Genomic DNA, 19986 nt, shown 5'->3' with positions numbered 1-19986 from the left:
GCATTAAATTTCGATATGGAAGTCAAGCTTATACATACAGCTTACGATTTCTTAAGACTTGCATTAAATCAGCTAGTAAAGCATATGTGACTAACTTCTGGGGAGAGACCCCAGACCAGGTTTATGTTTCCATTGTAATAACTACTCATCTGACATATTCAGGACAAGGAGTATCCCCACTAGCTGTGAAGAGTATTTTACATGCATGTTGTTGTGTTTATGCTATATAGCATTGTGATATGCTGTGACTGACACAGAAAGAAGCAGTGGAGAGCTGTATGAAACACACTGCTCCAATTAGAACATTTTAAATTGTTCCAGGTCTGGAGAGTGGAAACTGCCACTCTCCCCCATTTAAAAAAATAAAAACCAGAGTCAGATTAATTTGTATGTCTAAACAAGACATCTGTGATTTCTTGGGTTTAGTAGAGTTTGGAAATGCAGGGTTTTGATGCAGAGAAAATGGAGACAATTTCAAAGCTTTTGAAATTTTTTGTTTATTTGTTTTGCAAACAACCAAACTCTTTCTTTGGCCAACTCAACTTACTTTCCTCCTTTACTTGTTGCTAAGATCGCTGGCATGCCAGTAACAGAATTACCATGCTGGCTCTTGTGAACAACTGAAAATGGTTTTCTGCTAATTACTAGTCACTCAGTAACCACTAGTTGAAGTGAAACACCATCAAACCCTGTTTCTTATCTTAAGCAAGTTTCTAATCAGAAGCCCTGGCATGAGCCCACTAATGTGATCTCCCTGAAGCAATGGAACAGCATTTAAATGCTCTCCTGTATTAAGACCACAAAGCAGTTCACTCTAAAAGCACATAAAACATATTTTGCTGCAAAAGCACTCAGCTTGCATCGTGAGTATGCTTTTGAAGCAACTTTGCCAGTCCTCCTTTACCATGCTTCAATTTTAATTTCAGGGTAATCTTGGAGTGTACAAATTAGACTTCTTTTGGATGAATTGGGTAGACTAGCTGGTGCACTCCCACTGCTAATGGACATGGAGGCCAACAGACCAGGTAAGCCAGTCTAAAGCAGACCATGAAAGACATCTAATGCACATTATGCTTCCCCAATATCAACTGTTTTGCTTTACTACACAGCTGCTCTTACTAGGATGTGCCATTTCCATAGACGTAGCCTCAGCCAGAACAAAAATTACTAGTCAATTTGGGTGAAGGGAGCACTGTAGAAAGTGACCTCTTTTCAGGGAATGTAATACAAGAGACAGGAGTAGGGGAGCATGCCTGGAAAGGTTACAAAGCTTTTACAGATGACGCCATAAACATTAGCTTTGCCAGGAATTTATTGTGAGGTTGTATTTTCTGAGGTCTGGTACCTGTAGCAAGACATACAATACCATTGTTCTGTAAACAATAAGAATTAACACAGATCGATTCTTCAGTAAATTTAGTATATTTGATTTGAAAGAAGCTGAGAAGCAGCAAATTCATCTCTTCCATAGGAAGAAATGAATTGTACAATTATGCCCATTTCCCTCTGGGCATCACGTGTACCTTTCCATGCCCGTTTGTAGTGCAAGTCATGTGCCTGACCCGACAGTGCCCATTGAAAATGAATTCCCGCTAGTTTTCACCCATGCCCCAAACTCCACTTGATAACATACCTTAAAGAATTAGCCTTAGAACATATATACAGCACTAACCATTGTAGTAATGAGATCTGACTATAAAGGTGGTCATCTATGAAACAACTGCATGTCTATGATGCTAGTGCAAAGGACTTCAACGTACACACACCTGAATATTTATACCATCTAAAAGTTTGTTTTAAAGATGTTTCTGATGGACACGTACATGTCCCAACTCTGGCAGCCTAACTGCAATGAGACCCTATGTCCTGTATCTGTGTTTCTTGTGGGTGTTTTCTTAGCAGAGGGGAAGCAGAAGAAAGCTCATGTTATAATTAAGCTAACTTGTCTGCTATCTTTCCTGTTAGTTTGGGTCAAGTAACTGAAACATTTGATATCAATGGGCAAAAAAAGTTTTAAATCTGAATTGTAGTATTCAACTTTTGCCACCCCAACCCCCTTCCTTGTACCGTGCCACTTCCCCCTTTACTCAGGGAGCAAGAGGTGGCACAAAGTACAACAAAGGTGAGATGAGAAGAAAAGACCTGTAAAGGGATCCTGGAAGTAGAACATGAAATGTCATCATTTAATAGCTTTACTCAGTTTGTCCCCTTGACAAAAATCTGCAGAATTTGGACTGCAATGTACATACCAGGTAATCTTTATGCCACAAAAAGAATAAATAATTTTTAAATGGAAGTTGAAAAGATACAGCTTGGTGTGTTAAATGTTTGACAGGAATGGAAGCAGCCTGAGGACCCATCTCAGCAGCTTTGCTTTGAACATACACAATGAAACTGGATCACATTTCAGTTACCATAGTAATGAATTAAAGATCTGATGTCTCTTTTATTCTTAATCTGCAAGTGATGCTTTGCACCCACACAGAGTAGCATCTCTTTTGAAGTACAAGATCAGAATTCAGAACGCCACCAAGAGCTGCATCACACAGAAATTATTTTAAACCTTCAAGTTTCTTGAATCTTTTGATAAACATTCTAAAACTTGTTTAAAACTATTAAACTAATTATACCATGTATTCAACCTGCCCTTCAGCAAAGCCACAAGCATTTTACTGAAACACTGTTTTCACAGTTCAAACTACTACTTACTGCAAGAAATTCAAAACTGTAACTTGTTTCTTTAAACAAACAATTACTTAAGATGGGTCCAGAGGCACGTAGAATTTCCTCTTTATTCTCCTCTATTTTTGGCTTGCAGGGAAGAAGTGATCTTCTTTGACTCTCCAAATTTTGTGCAGAGGCTGGGCTGCGCTTCTCTAGCTCAAGCCACTTCAGAGTGATGGCAACAGTTCTGAATTAGACAATTTCTCTGCCTACATATCTGTCCACATATATAAAAAAAATAAAAGTTGTGGAAATTTTTCTCCTTTGCACAGTTATGCATCCCTCTCTGTCCTTTGTGACAGGCCCTTTCAAAAAAAAAAACCAAAACCAAAACAACAAAAAACCACACAAACAAAAACCAAAAAAAACCCTACCAAAAACAAAAAGGCAGAGTAACATCAAGGTCTCAAATATATTTGGGTGATGTTACTTAGATCCTAGCAAGCTGGTAATTGCTTTTCTGGAAGCTGCTAAAAGCAGAAGTCACAAGTGAAGCCAGAGAACCATACAAAGGTATCCCAAAGTCAAGTACCAACCTACGTATGCTGTAGATCAAAAGCAAAGAAAACTGCTGTTTACCCAGCAGAAAACCACATTCTGCTAAATCTAAACCATATTTTTTTCAGATATTTGCTGAACACATTATCCTAAAACCAAGCCTGAGTGAAATATAAGTGACACACAGCAATTCAAAGGGCCCTACAACACAAAAGCCTGCATGGATTTAACCTGCAGAAGGCTCCACCTCAGCCCTGGTCAGCCCTCAAATGGAAGTAGCACTGTGGGTGCAGATGAGGAACGTGCTTTCAAAGCATAAAGCAATACATGGTGGAAACTGAAGAAATTCAGAGGGCACAGTAAGTTACTGCCATATTGTGAACATGTAGATTTTCTGAAAACAATGCTTCTTTATTAAAATTCCCACATATGGCACTTTTCTCCTACCACCTACCATTTAATTTATCTCCACTCTACACACAAAAAAACCTGCCAACTCTTTTCCCCACACGACAATGCTCTTTACTCAGCTATACGTGTCCTGTTGTCCTGGCTTTTTATATCTTAGGATCTCAGTCACGTGAACTGTAAGAAACCAGGCAACAGAACACCTGCAGCCCTCAGTGTGAGCCTCCTACAGGGAACAGAGCTCATCTACACTGGAAACAAACTGGTGGCACGGGCAGACTGGAACTTCGCACCTCACGTTGAGAATAACATTCTGGTATTCAAGTCAACAGGTGGCTAATCTCTGTTTTGATCATTGTTCTCTAAATCTAACACAGATACAGTTCCTTTTCTATTGAGAAGAACATGTGATTATTATTTATTAATATTACCACAAGGCAAGGATAACACTTTCCTACTGCTGACTTTGTAACATTTACCAAGTTACAAGTGGCACTTTTCATGACCGTGTTCCATATACATTTTGTCTTATTTTATATGCAGTAATAATAATTTGTGTGTTACATAACAATATATATGAATCTATTGTATATTGCATTTCAAGGCATTTTCCCATCACTTCATATTTATCTGTGTTCAAAAAAAATGTAGGGCACAGCAAACTAAATTAGAAAGGAAATAGCATGCTGGTCTGATCTATTTAGCCTAATCTTGTGCAACATATTTCCAACCAGATACAAATCAATATTAAGTGATCCATATATAAAATGGCATGTGATACACCTTCCTTTTTTTGACACGATTCTTTTTGTCTTTCATTTTAACTGTCTGTATAAGAGGAACTTTGATTCAAATTTTTCCTTATTCCCCAAGACACTCTCTGGTTTTTTTTGTGACATATTATTTTGGCTTCTCCGTTGTTTCAATACAAAATTTATAAGCTTGACACAAAGACTCAAATGCAGAAAATCTAGGAAGTGACATTTATTGAGACATAATCTCCACGCTTTATAGTTTCCCTTCCTGAATAAAATGATGAGAAACATCTTTTGCATTTTAACTTCAAAACTGCCTTGATATATAATCAGGGAAAACTAAAACACCATGCTTTGGCACCTCATCTGATGCAGAGTGAATGCATCAACTTCCTAGGGTTCATTTTCCAGTCTTGTATCAGTCTCTTCTCTAATTTTTCCTCTTTTTTTTTTTTTTTTTTTTTTTTAAAAAAAGGATTCTTTAAAAGGATTACAGATTGTGGAAATCAAGGTATTAATAATATTCCACATTTAAGTGGGTTATTGCACCAGCATTTCAGGCTCCAGTGGGCCCCATTCACCTGCCAGCCTTGCCTTCATCAAGTCCACAACACTTACTGCTGGCTTGCGGGCTCAGTAATCTAGCTAATCTTAAATGATTACTGTCATAAAACAGGCTTATCTCTCTTGGCAAGAAGATAACTAAAGAACATTTAATTCTCCTCTGAAGCCCAGTTCAAGACTTAACAAATCTGCTAACCCTACTGGGAAGCTCTCCCTGTTGAACAGAAAAGTGAATTATCCATCTGGATGCTATAGAATTGCTTTGCAGAATGAGTTCTTGTAGTCAGAGAATGACCACTTACATTTATTACCTCCAAAAATTTTGCTCTTTTCAAAGCAGAAAGATGACAGTGTTCATAAAGATTAGAAAGTTACACAGCTTTTAAACCTGTCTCTACAACATGAGGGTCAGTTTTTCAGACTGCACAGTCACTGCTATGTCAGTCATTAAAATGCCATCAATAAGTAAGAAGCACTTCACTCTCTTTTGCAAGCTTAACTTTTAAATAACAGGAAGAAAACCTGAACATAATGAAGTATATAACTTTTAGCCACATCATCTACTCCTTGCCACACTAAAAAATGCAGAGTTAACACCTCTTTCCATACTAAAACAACAAATCCCAAACTCTCCCTAGTGGAGCCACTGAGACTGCTCTTATGATAAGGGAATATGGTCTTGGTTCTCTCCTGGACCTGCCTGGCGCATGTATTTTTTATGATTAGGAGCTAGTCTGCTCATACATCCTGTATGTATGCACTGTCATACACGCTGTATGCATGCACTACCAAGACAGTGATAGGTATGTGATTTGCTAACTTTTTTTTTGTAATAGGAACTATCATATCTATATGGAGGCTCACAGCTATTTTATCTGATCTTATTTCACAAATAACCCTCAAACAGCAACCCTTTTTTGGAGAACTTCTGTTACCATTCATTCTAGCATCAATTTCAAGCTAACCCAATGCAAAAAGCAAGCTCTTTTAATCTGCTAATTTTTCTCTCCAGGATCTTCGCCACCAATCAAGACAGAGGTTTCATAAATTTTCCCTGAGGACACAGTGACCTATTAAACTTCTCAGTGATAGAAGTCTCTGTTGAAATCAAGCTGTTTGCTAGCTTTGTATTCAAGAAGTCAGCTGAAACTTCAAAAGCAGTGCCAGCGAAAAATTAAACCAAGATAGAAATCTACAGAAAGGATTTAATCAAAGACGAGATAGCCACCACAAGACTGGGGATTTTGATGGTTACAGGAGAAAATGGAAGAGGGAAAACACCCTTCATTTTATTTTCCCTCTTCATTCCTTCCTACTTTTTATATCTGCTCTGAAAAGAGCACCAGCAGCAAATGAGTCCCTGTGCAGTGCTGCACACAGCTGATCCTGCACACAACACACAGGAAGAATGTGTTCCTCAGAACTGGAAGTATCAGATCACCCTGTAGAGGTGGCTCTCTGCCCTCCCACGTACATGCTGTTCCGCTCCCAAAATAGTCTGATGTGCACAGAATGGCCGTCTGTCTCTCAAGACAAGTCGTGGTCTGAGTGACGTGTCTTGGTTACCAGCATTGGCCCATCAAAATTACCAAAAAAGGTCTTAAAGAGCATCTTTCAGCAAACCCTACATAAAGGGGCTGCAGGGGCAAGGGTGCCCCTGGCATTTGGTTTTGTGCATTTTGTGCTTGTGATGCATTTCTCCATGCTTTCCTCCCTAATTAGGAACCTAGGGATTCATGTAAAAAACAACAAGAAGCATGTACATGTATAAAGCTGAAATGCTAATTCACTCCCATCTCTAGCAACTGGATCGTTATGTAGCAACTTAGTACTGTGAAACCAATGGCTGGATGTGTAGGATCATCCTATAGCCAATGCGATATTTTTCAAGAAGAAAAGACTGCACTCTTCCTAAACGTGTCCTTGAATATTGCAGTACTCCCAAGTTTTTTTTCAGCTTTAAAGCTATAAACTTACACACTGCCAGTTTGAACATTTATACAATCTGCAAGTACTATACAAGAGTTTATGAAATTAAACAGACATCATTCACAGTAATGTTAAAATTCCAATCAGGCAGGTGCACATGTTTAAAGTTTTAACACTTAATTTAATTTCTGAACCATAAAGTGACACTGACTATGGTGAAGTGCAGGAGACCACATACTCTCTGAAGAAGCAAGGATGAAGAACTAGACCAGGGGTCCTCAAACTTTTTAACCAGGGGGCCGGCGCGGATGCAGTGGCAGGCAGCCATCTGTGGCTGCTTGGTTTCCCCCCCCAACCCCCAGCTGGGGGGTCTGTAAATACCGGGGGCCGGACTGAGGACCGTGGGGGGCCGTATGTGGCCTGCCAGCCGTAGTTTGAGGACCCCTGAACTACACCTTCACATTTCAAATGCCTGATGTCAAAAGGTCTGCCATACAGAAGAAATGCACAGAAGCACAACTACGACAATATGCAAGATGAATTAAAACGCTACCCAACCCCTCCAAACCACCACATTTCAGTGACAGGTTTATTTTAAACCAGCAACACGTGGTATCTAAGCCCACATGATGTTCTGACCAGCACTATGACCTTCATCTACTGCGAACCACCAAAGCTGCTACCATTACCAACACATATTTCTCAGTCCCTCCTTTACATGGGCAGTTTCTAGCAGATTGGTTGAAGAGTCTTGATTAGGGATCTTACAAACTATCACTTCATCAGAACAGAAGCAGGAGTTTCACACCAGCTCTTCAACAACAGAAGTAGCACACTTCAGCACACTCAGCTTTCATCAAGTTTTTAAAAAATCCAGAATGCTACCTGAATTCTCTAGCGAAAGGAGAGTTAGGAAATTAAGGCAAAGAATTGAAAAGAGGTAAGTTTTAAAATTACATAAGCTGCTGTAATTAGCATCTAATAAGTTGATTAGCAAGTGTACACTGATTGAGCCCTTGGGCAAAAAATCACATGGTGCTTGCTGACTGACTCAAGTGGCAAAAAAAGAATGAGAAAATCTAATTGCTTTCTGGACTCCTGAGCAAAGGAACTAGCAGTTCCATTTATATTTAGAAAGAGACAAAAGTAAAGTGAAAATAAAAGAATCTGAAATGGCAGAAAAACTGACCTCTTCAAATCTTACAGCCTGATCTTAAGTTCAAATTCACCTATTTTGTAAATGAATACCTCAAACTGCATTGCATACTGTTATTTCAAACAGTTCCTTTGGTTTTAGCAAATTCAGCACCTTCTTGAATTTTTTGAAGTGTATGCTTTTTGATGTGTTTTACACAATATTCCATTATATTATGATGATAACAGTCATCACATGACAAAACCTTGGCCTATGTTTTCTAAATAAACAGGAAAATTTGCCAGATGAGGTCAAAGGATTCTGAAAGACAATAGGTCTTTCAAGAAATGGGTTTAGCTCAGACATTAAAGGGATTTCTTTTTTTTTCATTCCAGATGCTTAAATCAACTTTAAGTCACACAGTAAATCAGAATCCATTCCTTGGTATAGCTAGTAAGTACTGTCCTTTTCAAAATGCACATTAGCACAATTTTAAGACTTTTACAACTTGTAACTTGGCTGTCACATTATACTGTGACCTAACTTCTCTTTCTTGTAAGTTTATTTTCATTACTTTTGGTGTGTAATGCCTCATTAACATAACTTAAAAAACAAAACAGTCACCTAAGATTGCAACACTGGTTTATCTACTATAGTAACCATACTTCTTTAATGTCTAGAGAGATCATGCAGTCTGATTGTAGAGTAGGCAATTCATCAATGATAAGGACAGCACAGCTGATGAACAAGTCTGTGATACTTGTTTATGGTATCGCAGCAAACATCAGAACTTAGCACTTACCATACACTCTTTTTCTTATAGTTGCCAAGCTAGGTAACTTCCAAGATGTTAGCTGTTGCTTGGATCAAGTGCTTATTGCCAGCCCACACAGCTGGAAACACAGTTTATCGCTGCACCTTTTAGAGTGAATCCAGAGCTGTGACACAGGTAAGGGACAAAAACTCTGCCACACATGTTATAGAAGAAAAGACTGAAAGACTCTGTTCACCCTTATGAAGGGTCATCTGCCTCTGATCTTAACTGTCTTCTACTGCCTAACAGAAGGGTATAGAAGACAGACAGACTTGGAGGTGCACAGTGATAGTATGAGAAGCTACAACCTGAAGGGGCAACATAGAAAATCCTCATTAAATTAAAAAAAAAAAATGTTACGTAGAGGTGGACAAACATAAGGCTAAGAACCCAATGAACCTGAATGTCCATCCCGGGATATCCCCAGAACACAACTGACATGGCCCTGCAAAACCCAGTCTAGTTGGTTGTGTTTTGAGTTGGTATGTGGCTCTAGATGGCATCCAGAGGTCTCGTCACCTAGATTATGTTCCAAGTCTCTAACTTCAGCTGGTGGTGATAAGGAATTGGCTGGATGTTTGCACTCAAAGAGTTGTGCTCAATGGCTCAATGTCCAAGTGAAGACTGGCCATGAGTGGTGTTCCTCAGGGGTCTGTACTGAGTCCGATGCTGTTCAACATCTTTGTCAATGACATGGACAGTGGGATCAAGTGCACCCTCAGCAGGTTTGCTGACAATACCAAGCTGTGTGGTGCGGTCAGCATGCTGGAGGGAAGGGATGCCATCCAGAGGCACCTTGACAGGCTTGAGAGGCGGGCCCAAGTGTACCTCATGAAGTTCAATGATGCCAAGTGTAAGGTTCTGCACCTGGGTCAGGGCAACCACCAGTATCAATACAAGCTGGCCAGAGAATGGCTTGTGAGCAGCCCTGAGGAGAAGGACTTGGCGGTGCTGGTGGATGAAAAGCCCAACATGACCTGGCAATGTGTGCTTGCAGTCCAGAAAGCCAACCAAATCCCAGGCTGCACCAAAAGCAATGTGACCAGGAGGTCAGGGGAGGTGATTCTCCCCCTCTGTTCTGCTCTCATGAGGTCCCAACTGGAGTACTGTGTTCAGGTCTGGAGCCCCCAGCATAAAAAGGACATGGACTTGTTGGAGCGAGGCCAGAGCAGGGCCACAGAGACAATCAGAGGGATGAAGCACCCCTCCTATGAGGACAGGCTGAGGGAGTTGGGGTTGTTTGGCCTGGAGAAGAGAAAGCTCTGGGGAGACCTTCTAGCAGCCTCCCAGTACCTAAAGAGGGCCTACAAGAAAGCTGGAGAGGTACTTTTACAAGGGCCTGTAACGATAGGACAAGGGGTAATGGTTTTAAATTGAAAGAGGGTAGATTTAGATTATATATTAGGAAGAAGTTCTTTACTGTGAGGGTGGTGAGACACTGGAACAGGTTGCCCAGAGAAGCTGTGGATGCCCCACCCCTGGAAGTGTTCAAGGGCAGGCTGGATGGGGCTTTGAGCAACCTGGTCCAGTGGAAGGTGTCCCTGCCCATGGCAGCCGGGGTGGATCTAGATGATCTTTAAGGTCCCTTCCAACCCGAACTATTCTAGGATTCTCTGATGAAGAACACCACAGAGCAGGCTGGAATTGACTTTGCTGTAACACAGATGCGGTATACTCTCCCCAGTGATCAAATGTATAATTTTAGAAGATACAGATTAAAAAAATGATATACAGATACCTCACAATACAAACTTTCTGGAAATTTCTAGTAACTTCTTAAAAACCAGCAAATCCCAAAGTCCTGATAAAAGCTCAACATGATGTAGTTTGCAGTGTGTTGTTGTTCCTTTTGCTTACTGACCTTTTCCAACAAGAACACAGGAAATACTTGAAAGGTCATCTGGCATGATGAGACCTGTATTACTCTAGAGGACGTGTGTCAGGATTACAACATGTAGCCCCTCCTGCTCAGCCAAATGAATGTGACACCACCACCCCCCCTCCCAGCTACAACACAAACAAAAGCTTTGGACGTTCTTAAATACACTGTGTATTGAAATTCTTTTGCTAAGAAATTATAATTTCATGCTCACAAATCTTGTAGTAAGACTTCCTAGAGCTAGCTGGCTAACAGCTGGTTTTTTGTGTCCTTCATATGAAGGTGTCTGCTCACATTTGCCTTTCTATGGAAGCATAAATGTTGTGTAAGATATGTTACATACAAGCTTTCTGTACTCCTATGTACACTCTATAATCTTCTAAATGAGAATGATATGCACATACCAAATTCCATGACAGAAAATTAGAAGAAAAAAACCCAAACTCAAATATTACCTCTGAACAGGTAACAGCCACTGTCAAATACAGGATCCTCACTCAAGACTCACCATACAAAGCCAATCACTGAATAAGTCTAACATTTTCTCCGGCCCAGCTAGTTAAAACATCTACTACTCTGAAGGTAATAGCTCTAAACACATTGCCATGTGTGCTTGCAAACAGCAATTTGGTACTGCACATTGCAATTCACCTTCAACTATGACAAATCAGGGCATGTGGTATTTTCAGAAAAACCTCTGCACACAACTCTCAGTAATTTCCTTACTGGAAGAAGACGGATATTCAGGACTTACAGCACTGACATTTTTATCAGCAGGATTAATGGGTGGAACCTCTAGTACTTGTGCCACAGACAAAACCTAGTATCCTCAAGAGTTAAAAAACACAAGACAATGAATTCATCAGCTTTTAATTAACTCTGTAGATGTCATCTTAGAAGCAACAGCTTATGTACATATGCAATGAAATACCTAAATATTCAGCTGGTTTTCTAGTGGTGTACTGTACTACTTTTTTATCAAAAGTTTTATCAAAATGAGCTTGCTCTGAATGAAGATCCTTTTTTTTTTTTTGGTACAAAACTTTTTTTAAGGGAAGTAAACCCATTACAGTTTTGTGTGTGTCAGGTCCATGAGACTCAGTCTTGACTGCTGACCTTTCTGGCAATCTTCCCATTGGCATTTCCTTGCGAAGTTATTTGTTACCTGTGTGAACTCATCATAATCTCTGTGATCTCCTTGATACTCCAAAGGCATCCTGACCTCATCAACATGTAAGCGCTGTCACACAGCCTCAGGTACCCTGCTCTCCAGTGGGGAAAAGTATTCATAAACATAGAATCACGGATCTCCTTCAGTGTTCATCCCACTTCTTGCTCCTGTGCGGACTTCTGCAAAGCTCCCAGATTTGACTTTCAGTGTTGGAAATCTGTTCATCCAGTTCATTTTAGGTAAATCACTGTAACAAGTGCATCCCAAAATACATGATGTAGCCTGTCTTTACTTGCTCTTAAAGCAAAAAGGTATTACAACCTAACATAAAGAAAGTAGGAACAGCCTCGCATATTCTTCCTGTACTATGAAAAACAGTCATGCATTTGAAAGGTGATCCCACTAGCGGATGAGGAAACGGTAGCATTATACACAAGATTAAAAAAAAAAACAAAACAATACAACAAGTATCCAAGACAATTTAGCAACGGATGGCCCAACAGATATTTTAGGGATGCTTAGATATTGAGCCCACACATAGCATGGCTAGAAGCATTTCTGGAAGAGTACTCTACCAGCAACACTTAAGAAATGTTCAAAAAAATAGCTGTGCTTAGATTTACCAGTTCCAAGCATGCACAGGCACTTTTGCACAGTCTAGCTGAGGCATGCCACAATGCCACGGGTCTTGAGTGTAAACCATCATTAACTATTTAAATTTAATCAAGTCAGAAAGTGCACCACATTCCTAATTTATTTGTCAAATTTTACTGTTCTAAATACAGCCTCATTGAAAAGAAGATTCAGGAGCAGTAGCAATAGCTCCTTACTCTTCTACTAGCTGCACTAAGACACACAAATTTTGCTGAGGACAAAGTCTCAGGTACATTCATTATTCAGAATATACTGCCAGACTCACAAGCAGGATTAACAACACACCAGAATAATTTTTAGAGGCAGTGTGGCTGCTCATAATGTTTGGAAAGATCCTTCTATTACTAAACCATTTCTGTGGGAAGCCTGTCCCTCCTTGTCTTGCAGATCTTCCACAGTATGTTATCGATGATAAATTTATTACTGCGAGAGCAGAATTTCTATCATTGTATTATTGTGTGTCCTACTTGCATACTTTTTGACACCATTCTTTCAGCCTAGTACTGGCTGAAATCCAGGAAATATAGTGGCTTTCTTACTGTGTCAGATCAACTGGTATTGCCAGTATTTAAGAGCTTCTTAAGACAGGGAAAATAGGAAAGCATGGCTCTAACAGTCAGCAAAACGGGAAGCTTTGGCATTACAACACTGAGCACCATGGAGATCTCTCAGACTCCTCCAGGTTCTTGCATTATTGGCAACTTTAGGGCAACTGCTTCCCAGCTCCATGAGTGTAGTCAGCTTCTATCGAAGACAAGATACAGCCAACAGCAGCTGTTGGCTACAGATTTCCAGTCACTGGCGGTTAAAAAAAAAAACAGTCAGAATAAAGAGGAGAAAAAGCAATAAACATACAGAACAAAACCAGGTTTTCTAAAGGGCTACAGGCTGGGAATTTTTAAACTTGGTGCATAACAGTAAGTGAAGACTCTTTATAGCAAATACTTTTCCTTTTACTCTTCAGTAAATGGAACCATATGATACCTAAAAAGACAGGTGCACAACTCCATCTTCCCAACAAATACAGCTATGAAAACATAATTGAATAGTAATTGTCGGTAGGAAAAAATGTTCCTAAATTAAAGGAAAAAAACAGCTAAGCTAAACCACTACCATCACTACCACCAACTCTGTTTCATAGCTTGAGTGTCAGGTAGCCTTTAGCGAAGACACAGGTCTCCAGTGGACTCTGGAAGCTATGCAAAAACCCCAAGGTTTCTGAACAGCTGGCTCACCAGCGTGACAACTGCCAAATATCAATTGTACCAAATTATTTTAAGTACTCCCTATGCCACAGTATCATCAAGCTATACCACCCAGAAACATGCTTCTATGATCAAGGCACAGAATTTGCAAGGATTCCATTTTCTTCCCAGATTTCCTGCGTGGTTTCTATGCCTCAACCTTGCTTTGTCATTTCACCAACTGTCCTTGAAGTTCTGTAAGATCCATGGACACAGGCATTAAAGTAGCCACCCTCAGACTGCTGTCCTGAACAGAGACATTGCCACTTATGTGCTTTCTCAAGAGCTTCAAACTTTTACACTAAGAAGGTATACATACCACATCAAAATAATTTAGGACAAGAAGAGATCCACCAGCATGAAAGCCCTCATTTTTAATAGACAGAATCCAATTTGTCTACCATTGGCAGAATTGGTAAAACACCAGTTGCCACTTTACAGTTACCCTATAGAGAGCCCCTTTAACCTTTCACTTCAGATGCCTGGAAATAACGCATTAAGAATACTTTGGAAAAATCAGAAAGCTGCCACTCTGGTGTTTGCTCCACATCCCTTTCTTCATTGCCTGCTGGAATGAACACATGCACCGGCAAGGACACCCAGAGAAATTTCATCCTCTGAGGTGACGGGCACTTGCAGCCTGCTGCATCCTCGCTTCTCAAGAGCCCTCCATGCCTCTGTTCCTTGCTTTTCTCTGTTACAGTAACCTTCACCTCTGTCCTGTTCCCCTAAAACTGTCAGTCAGCTTTGTCATTTGACAGTCATCCAGGCAGAAATTTTATCCAAACGCTGCTGTTTTTTCATAGTGGAAAGAACAACTGATTTACCAGTTACCTTCATAAAGGACCCCAAAAACTGTAGAGAGAGAAGACAATGGAACAGTATCAAGAAATCCTGCTGCTTTAAGCTTCTAGCTATTTCTTTGTCCTAAATCATCTGTAGCATCTATGTTAAAATCCCTCCTGAAAAAAGGGCACTGCTAAAGCTCTTCAGAAGCTTAAAAGCTTGTCTCCATAAAAAAATGTATACCTGAGTTATACTCCAGCTGCTTTTATGCAAAGCCAAACATTACAGCTTCAGAAGTGACACTAGTTCTAGACAATGTTACACAATTTTTTAAGCTTTAGTGTCAATTTTAACATATTATACTGAAAATGCAAATACATTTTAAGTACATTTAATGAATCTAATACACTTTAAAACTCAAGAGCAAACAAATTTCTCCACTAACACCACCACAAAAGGGGTTCGTTTTCCAGCTGCAAAGCCCAAAAAGTCATAAAGCAGAAAGATCTATGCATTATCAAGACACTCAATGTTCCCTCTTTGGGATCACCAAGGAAAAAATTGAGAAATCCAAGCCTGTCTGCCCTTCCCAGTTGTTTCCCTGCTGGCTTCATTTTCAGACCACCCTTCTGTGTTCTGAGAATTGTATAGTTACAGTTAATTTTAGTTTAAGAAACTAAAACAAGTAAACTTGCACAAAACACAATCTAAACTTCCCTGTGACTCTTTATCTGGGGAAGTATCCGCATGAATCATACCACAGTGCATCCTGCAGCATTTCTGGTCTTGTGCATTGCAAACATAAGTGTCTACTATGTTTGGTCATAAAAAATAGTGATACTCACCCCTGCAATGCCTGCAGAGCCAACACTACTAAGAGCCCAAGCTGAATTCTAATCCTTCTTGGGCATGACCAAATTATTTACTAAATTCCAGCGAGCTGAAGCAAAGGGATTACTTGCAGAAAACTTACTGTACCAGTGTGGGAAAAAGATTCAGCTTGACTGTCTGAACCCAGAGTGAGTTTGTAGACCTTGCAACTGGACGTTTTACTGGTTTTCAAAAGTGGTTTCTTGAAAAAGTCAATCACTTGGTGTATATTTTCTTGACCAAAAAACAACTGTATGGTAGAACAGGTTTTCAAGTTGAATTTTGGAGCATGCTTCAAAGGGAAAGTTTTGTCTGTCTTTTTAAACAAAAAAATACAAGACCATCAAAACCAAATAAAATCCTTTTACTGACTTTTATCACTTTTATTTCCTTTTCACTGGGTAATAACGTTAGCTAATACTGGAACTCTAAATTACATGAGTTATGTAATATAAGGTAGAGTACCTGATCACTTTTCCTATTATGTACAGACAGATCAGTGATGTAAGCTCCTCTGTTCACTCTGACTAAACAGAAATTAGTATTTACAGTAGTGTCAAGTTCAGAAAGAGTAAACAAGAGACAAAGATACTGCAGAATGTCATTTTGGTGACATGAAGCATGCTACCAGCAGCATACAAGGAGACTAATTTTACCACCTTCAAAGGATGATGAAGATGGCTTCACATTTGTAAAATGCTATGGCAGATGTTACAAAGCATTTACTTCACATGAGTATTGTGCACTTCAGAAAATTCTCTTGCATTATAGTCTCTAGATATGGAAAAGCTGTTTACAATGAACATCAAATAGTTAAATTTTTAAAAGGAATATATAAGTATATTATATATAATTAGCTATAATTAACATAGTTGGTTTTAAAATCTAGATAAAGTGTTGCCTTAACATTTAAGCTGTGTTGCCTTCAAAAAAGATCATGTTTATACACATGCCCGACAAAAACCTACTAAACACCCAAGAGTTTTGTATTTTTCATTATTTGGTAGTGCCTCTCCTCAAAGGATCTCAGCACAGTTAGCAGTGTCCCAGGCAAGCACTGAGAAAAATACTCTGGCAGTTGTTTTGTTTGCTGTAATTCAACAGACTACTCCCTATACACACAGGGAAAAAAAACCCTGAAAATCAAACCACCAAAATCCAGCCCACCATTCAAAACATACATCACCAATCACAGAAACTAGTTTGCATGCCTCTGCTATGCAGAAAAACACTGAGATGCAGCCTGCAGAAAACCCCATAACCTTTAGTTCTTTAACAACTAAATCAACTAATACACATCTGTCTTCACACATCAGTCAATTTCTTGCCAGATTTTTAATCTAGGTGCATATGTGTTCAAATGTGTAGACTTCCTTTTGATTATATTCTCTGTGTAGGAACGTTACTCTCCTTTTATAATGGAAATGTTGGTGTTTTATTGCTGAATTAAGGAGAGCAGCTGAATCTCACTGACATGAGCCATGTATGTACGTTTTATTTCTTTAGGGGCTGGGCCATACAAAGAGTCCTTGATTACATCCTGTCTAGCCTTCCAGCAGCCAGTTTAATCCACACTGCTTTCACCATGGCCACTTTAATCACATCTTCTCCACATACTCACTGCTGGCAGCAGCCTATCATAGTGGTTTATACATTTGCACTGTCTTCGTCGTTAGCTTACAGAAAAGATAATAACCATAAAGCATAATGGGATTATAAATCTTTGACAGATTTTATAATATTTTTAAACGCAATAATTAAGTAGCCCCAGTTCTTTTATCTCACATATAAGTCCTGTTTCTTTATTCTCTGAAGTACATACATTGCAGTTATTTTCCTTCCTCCTCCAAATCTTCCTTTCTTTGAATTACAAATTGAAGAGGCGTTTCATTTTCAAAGCTTAATTCTGATGTTAAAAGAAGGAAATATGTATTTGATATTTTTCCATGGAGAATAAAAGGCCCTGTAGGTGCTTTTGCCTGCTATTTTGTAGATCTGCATGCCTATTCTTGTATTGGCATTTCTTCTTCCCTTTAGAAGTGCAGCAATGCCAAGCTGCAATGGCAAACACAAGCAATACAGTACGTAATACACATGCACACACACATATACGTGTGTGCACGCTTGCATATCTAGCAGATTTTTTTGGAATACGTGCCTAGCAGGATGTATTGTCCCACTTCAACAATAATCTGCTATTTAACCATCATCCAAGAGCCTAGGAATTATTTTTTTTTTTTTAAGTAAATGGAGTACGGCAAGCTTATTAAAAGCAATATTTGTTCCAAACAGAGTTAAATAACATGTTGTCCTATATTAATTTTACTCAAGTCTTTCAAGAAATCTACTTGAAGTGGATTTGGCCTGGAAACCCCCTACGTTTAGAGGAACTTTATGAGTTGTAACAGTAATCTCCTGTTATAAATAAGATAATCCCTTAACTCACAATTTTAGTTCCCTGTTGAACATAGCCAAGTGTCCTTTCTTTGGATGATTTAATTCCCGATAGCATCAGTTTTTCACTTCATGAAACTGATAAGCACCCCAAAAGGCAAATTTTATGCAAATATGCATAATGAGGTAGAGATTATTAACTACAATTTATGTCTTTTTGAAAACCATGATGTGCCATCACCTCTAAAATTCCATCATTCTGGCGTAATCCCCAATTAACATCTATTAATCAACCCTGTTGAAGTCTTTTCCTCCATTTTACTCGAATCCGATTCATTTTTCTCTACCTACCACATCATCCTACCTGCCCCAAACAATGCTTCTGTTCTTTCCACATTTAAGGTCAGAGGCTCTGAAGCCACTGATGGACACCATACAGCTCGCAAAGTAACCTACCTGACATCTTCCAGCTGTAAAACAACAAGTACAGCAATGCTGACTTCTCAGATGAGTCAGGCCTGAGCTGCTGAACTCAAAATCAGTGGCATAACTTGCCGTTTCAGAGGAGGCAAGACTTTAACCTGTACTTAAAGCAGTCTGAGGCCAGAGTAAAAGACTGCCATAAATTTCCAGAGTGTTCTCTGTGGTGACTCAGCTGTCACCACAGTCACTGCCCATCAAAAATGTATTTGGTTTTTAAGTACGAGAACTTCTTTTTACAAAGTGCAACTAAACAGTTATGTGCTGCACCACATTCCCCCAGAGAGATGGACATAAAAAGGAGGGAAAGGAAGCCTCCAATGGCCAACAGTGTTTCCCGCTGTGCACCGTGCTGAGATCAGCTCTGCACCTTTGCTCCAGACCTGGAGAGCTCCAGCTAGCCAACACCACCATGTTAGAGCAGCAGAGCATGAAGCACTATGCTACGCCAACAAAGAAGTGTTGGTCTGGGCAAACTTGGAAAACAAATCACAATTTGGTCCCAATTTATCTCTTAATCTCCAAAGATAAGGCACTCACATAGCAATTTGAAACCATCATGTGTAGGTTAGAAACACCTACACCATAACCCAGGCCTGCCAAAAATAAGGGGAAATTAAAATATTCTGGTTTGAGAACATCCCAGTACCAAAACATGTAAACTATGAACTAGGTAGTCCTTTATGATAGACCATCAAGCAGAACATAAAGGGTAGTTACAGTCACATTGAAAAAGTCATACCACAAGCAAGAGAAACAAATAATTATGAAGACTCTGTGTCTGCTACAGACAGCATATTATAAACCCACACTATTTTCTGACACTGAATGAGCTAAATTTACAATTGCAAGAAGAGAGACAGGTAGCTTAAAATTATTTTAAAGAAATCCACGCAAGCCTCTCCCTTTTGATGTCAGGTCACTCTCAGAGCCCAACATGTCAACAAATCACTGTGTCACACATTTATTTGAGGGAGAAAACACAAAGAGATAGTATCTTTCCTCAGCTACAGTAAACTACAGCTCTCTTGAGGGTACACCCACGTACCTAAAAACCCCTCTAAAATTATTTGAAAAACAAAAATAAAACTGTTGGGTTCTAAGAGGCATTGCTTCCCCCGAATCTGCATCAGAATGTGGTTCACAGCCTCGATTTTTCTGCCCAACCTCCACTCCTCTATTCTCCTCATTCCGTGGCAGCATACTAACCCAGAACTACAAAGCACTTCAGAGCCATCAGCTAAGCCACTCGGAAGATGAAAGTGAGAAAATCATTGCAAGTGATTAAATATTAAAGTCGATGGCTTAATGGATACCTTAAAATTTCAGAATATCTGTAAACACATGAAAAACATTTATAATGTAATTCAACAGGAACTTTGATATCATGCATGTCTCACCCATACATAAGAGTCATAAGAAGTGCAGAACCCAAAGGTTTGAGGAACAGTCTGAAAAAGGAAAACTTTCATCATCGTGAAATGTTAATGTTGGGAAGTAAAAACGTAAGTGCAGGCAGAGACCTTTAAAACAGCCATTTAAAATGCTTATTTTGTGAGTTGCACATTGGTCTTACGAATTATCTCCAGCAGAATATCACAGATCCATTACAGAAAAGTTACAATAAAAATACAGTAAGATAGTGGCAGAGGAAGCTTCTACTCTCAATACTGTCTTTCAT

The 19986-nt window shown here is 39.4% G+C and overlaps 1 protein-coding gene across 1 annotated transcript in view; it reads right to left on the bottom strand.

The window, feature by feature from the left end:
• Positions 1 to 19986, bottom strand: part of CDC42SE2 (CDC42 small effector 2) — a 79044-nt gene that overhangs the window by 3386 nt on the left and 55672 nt on the right. Inside the window, exons 5-6 of the mRNA XM_037373891.1 lie at positions 11162 to 11209; positions 8444 to 8453 (exon numbers count right to left, since the gene is read on the bottom strand). Coding sequence (XP_037229788.1) covers positions 8444 to 8453; positions 11162 to 11209 — 58 coding nt within the window. The remainder of the gene's footprint in view (positions 1 to 8443; positions 8454 to 11161; positions 11210 to 19986) is intronic.

Source organism: Falco rusticolus, chromosome Z (genome assembly GCF_015220075.1).
Source record: "Falco rusticolus isolate bFalRus1 chromosome Z, bFalRus1.pri, whole genome shotgun sequence".
Taxonomy (NCBI): domain Eukaryota; kingdom Metazoa; phylum Chordata; class Aves; order Falconiformes; family Falconidae; genus Falco; species Falco rusticolus.
Note: the sequence above shows the minus strand (reverse complement) of the source record. Positions and strands in the feature narration are given on the sequence as shown.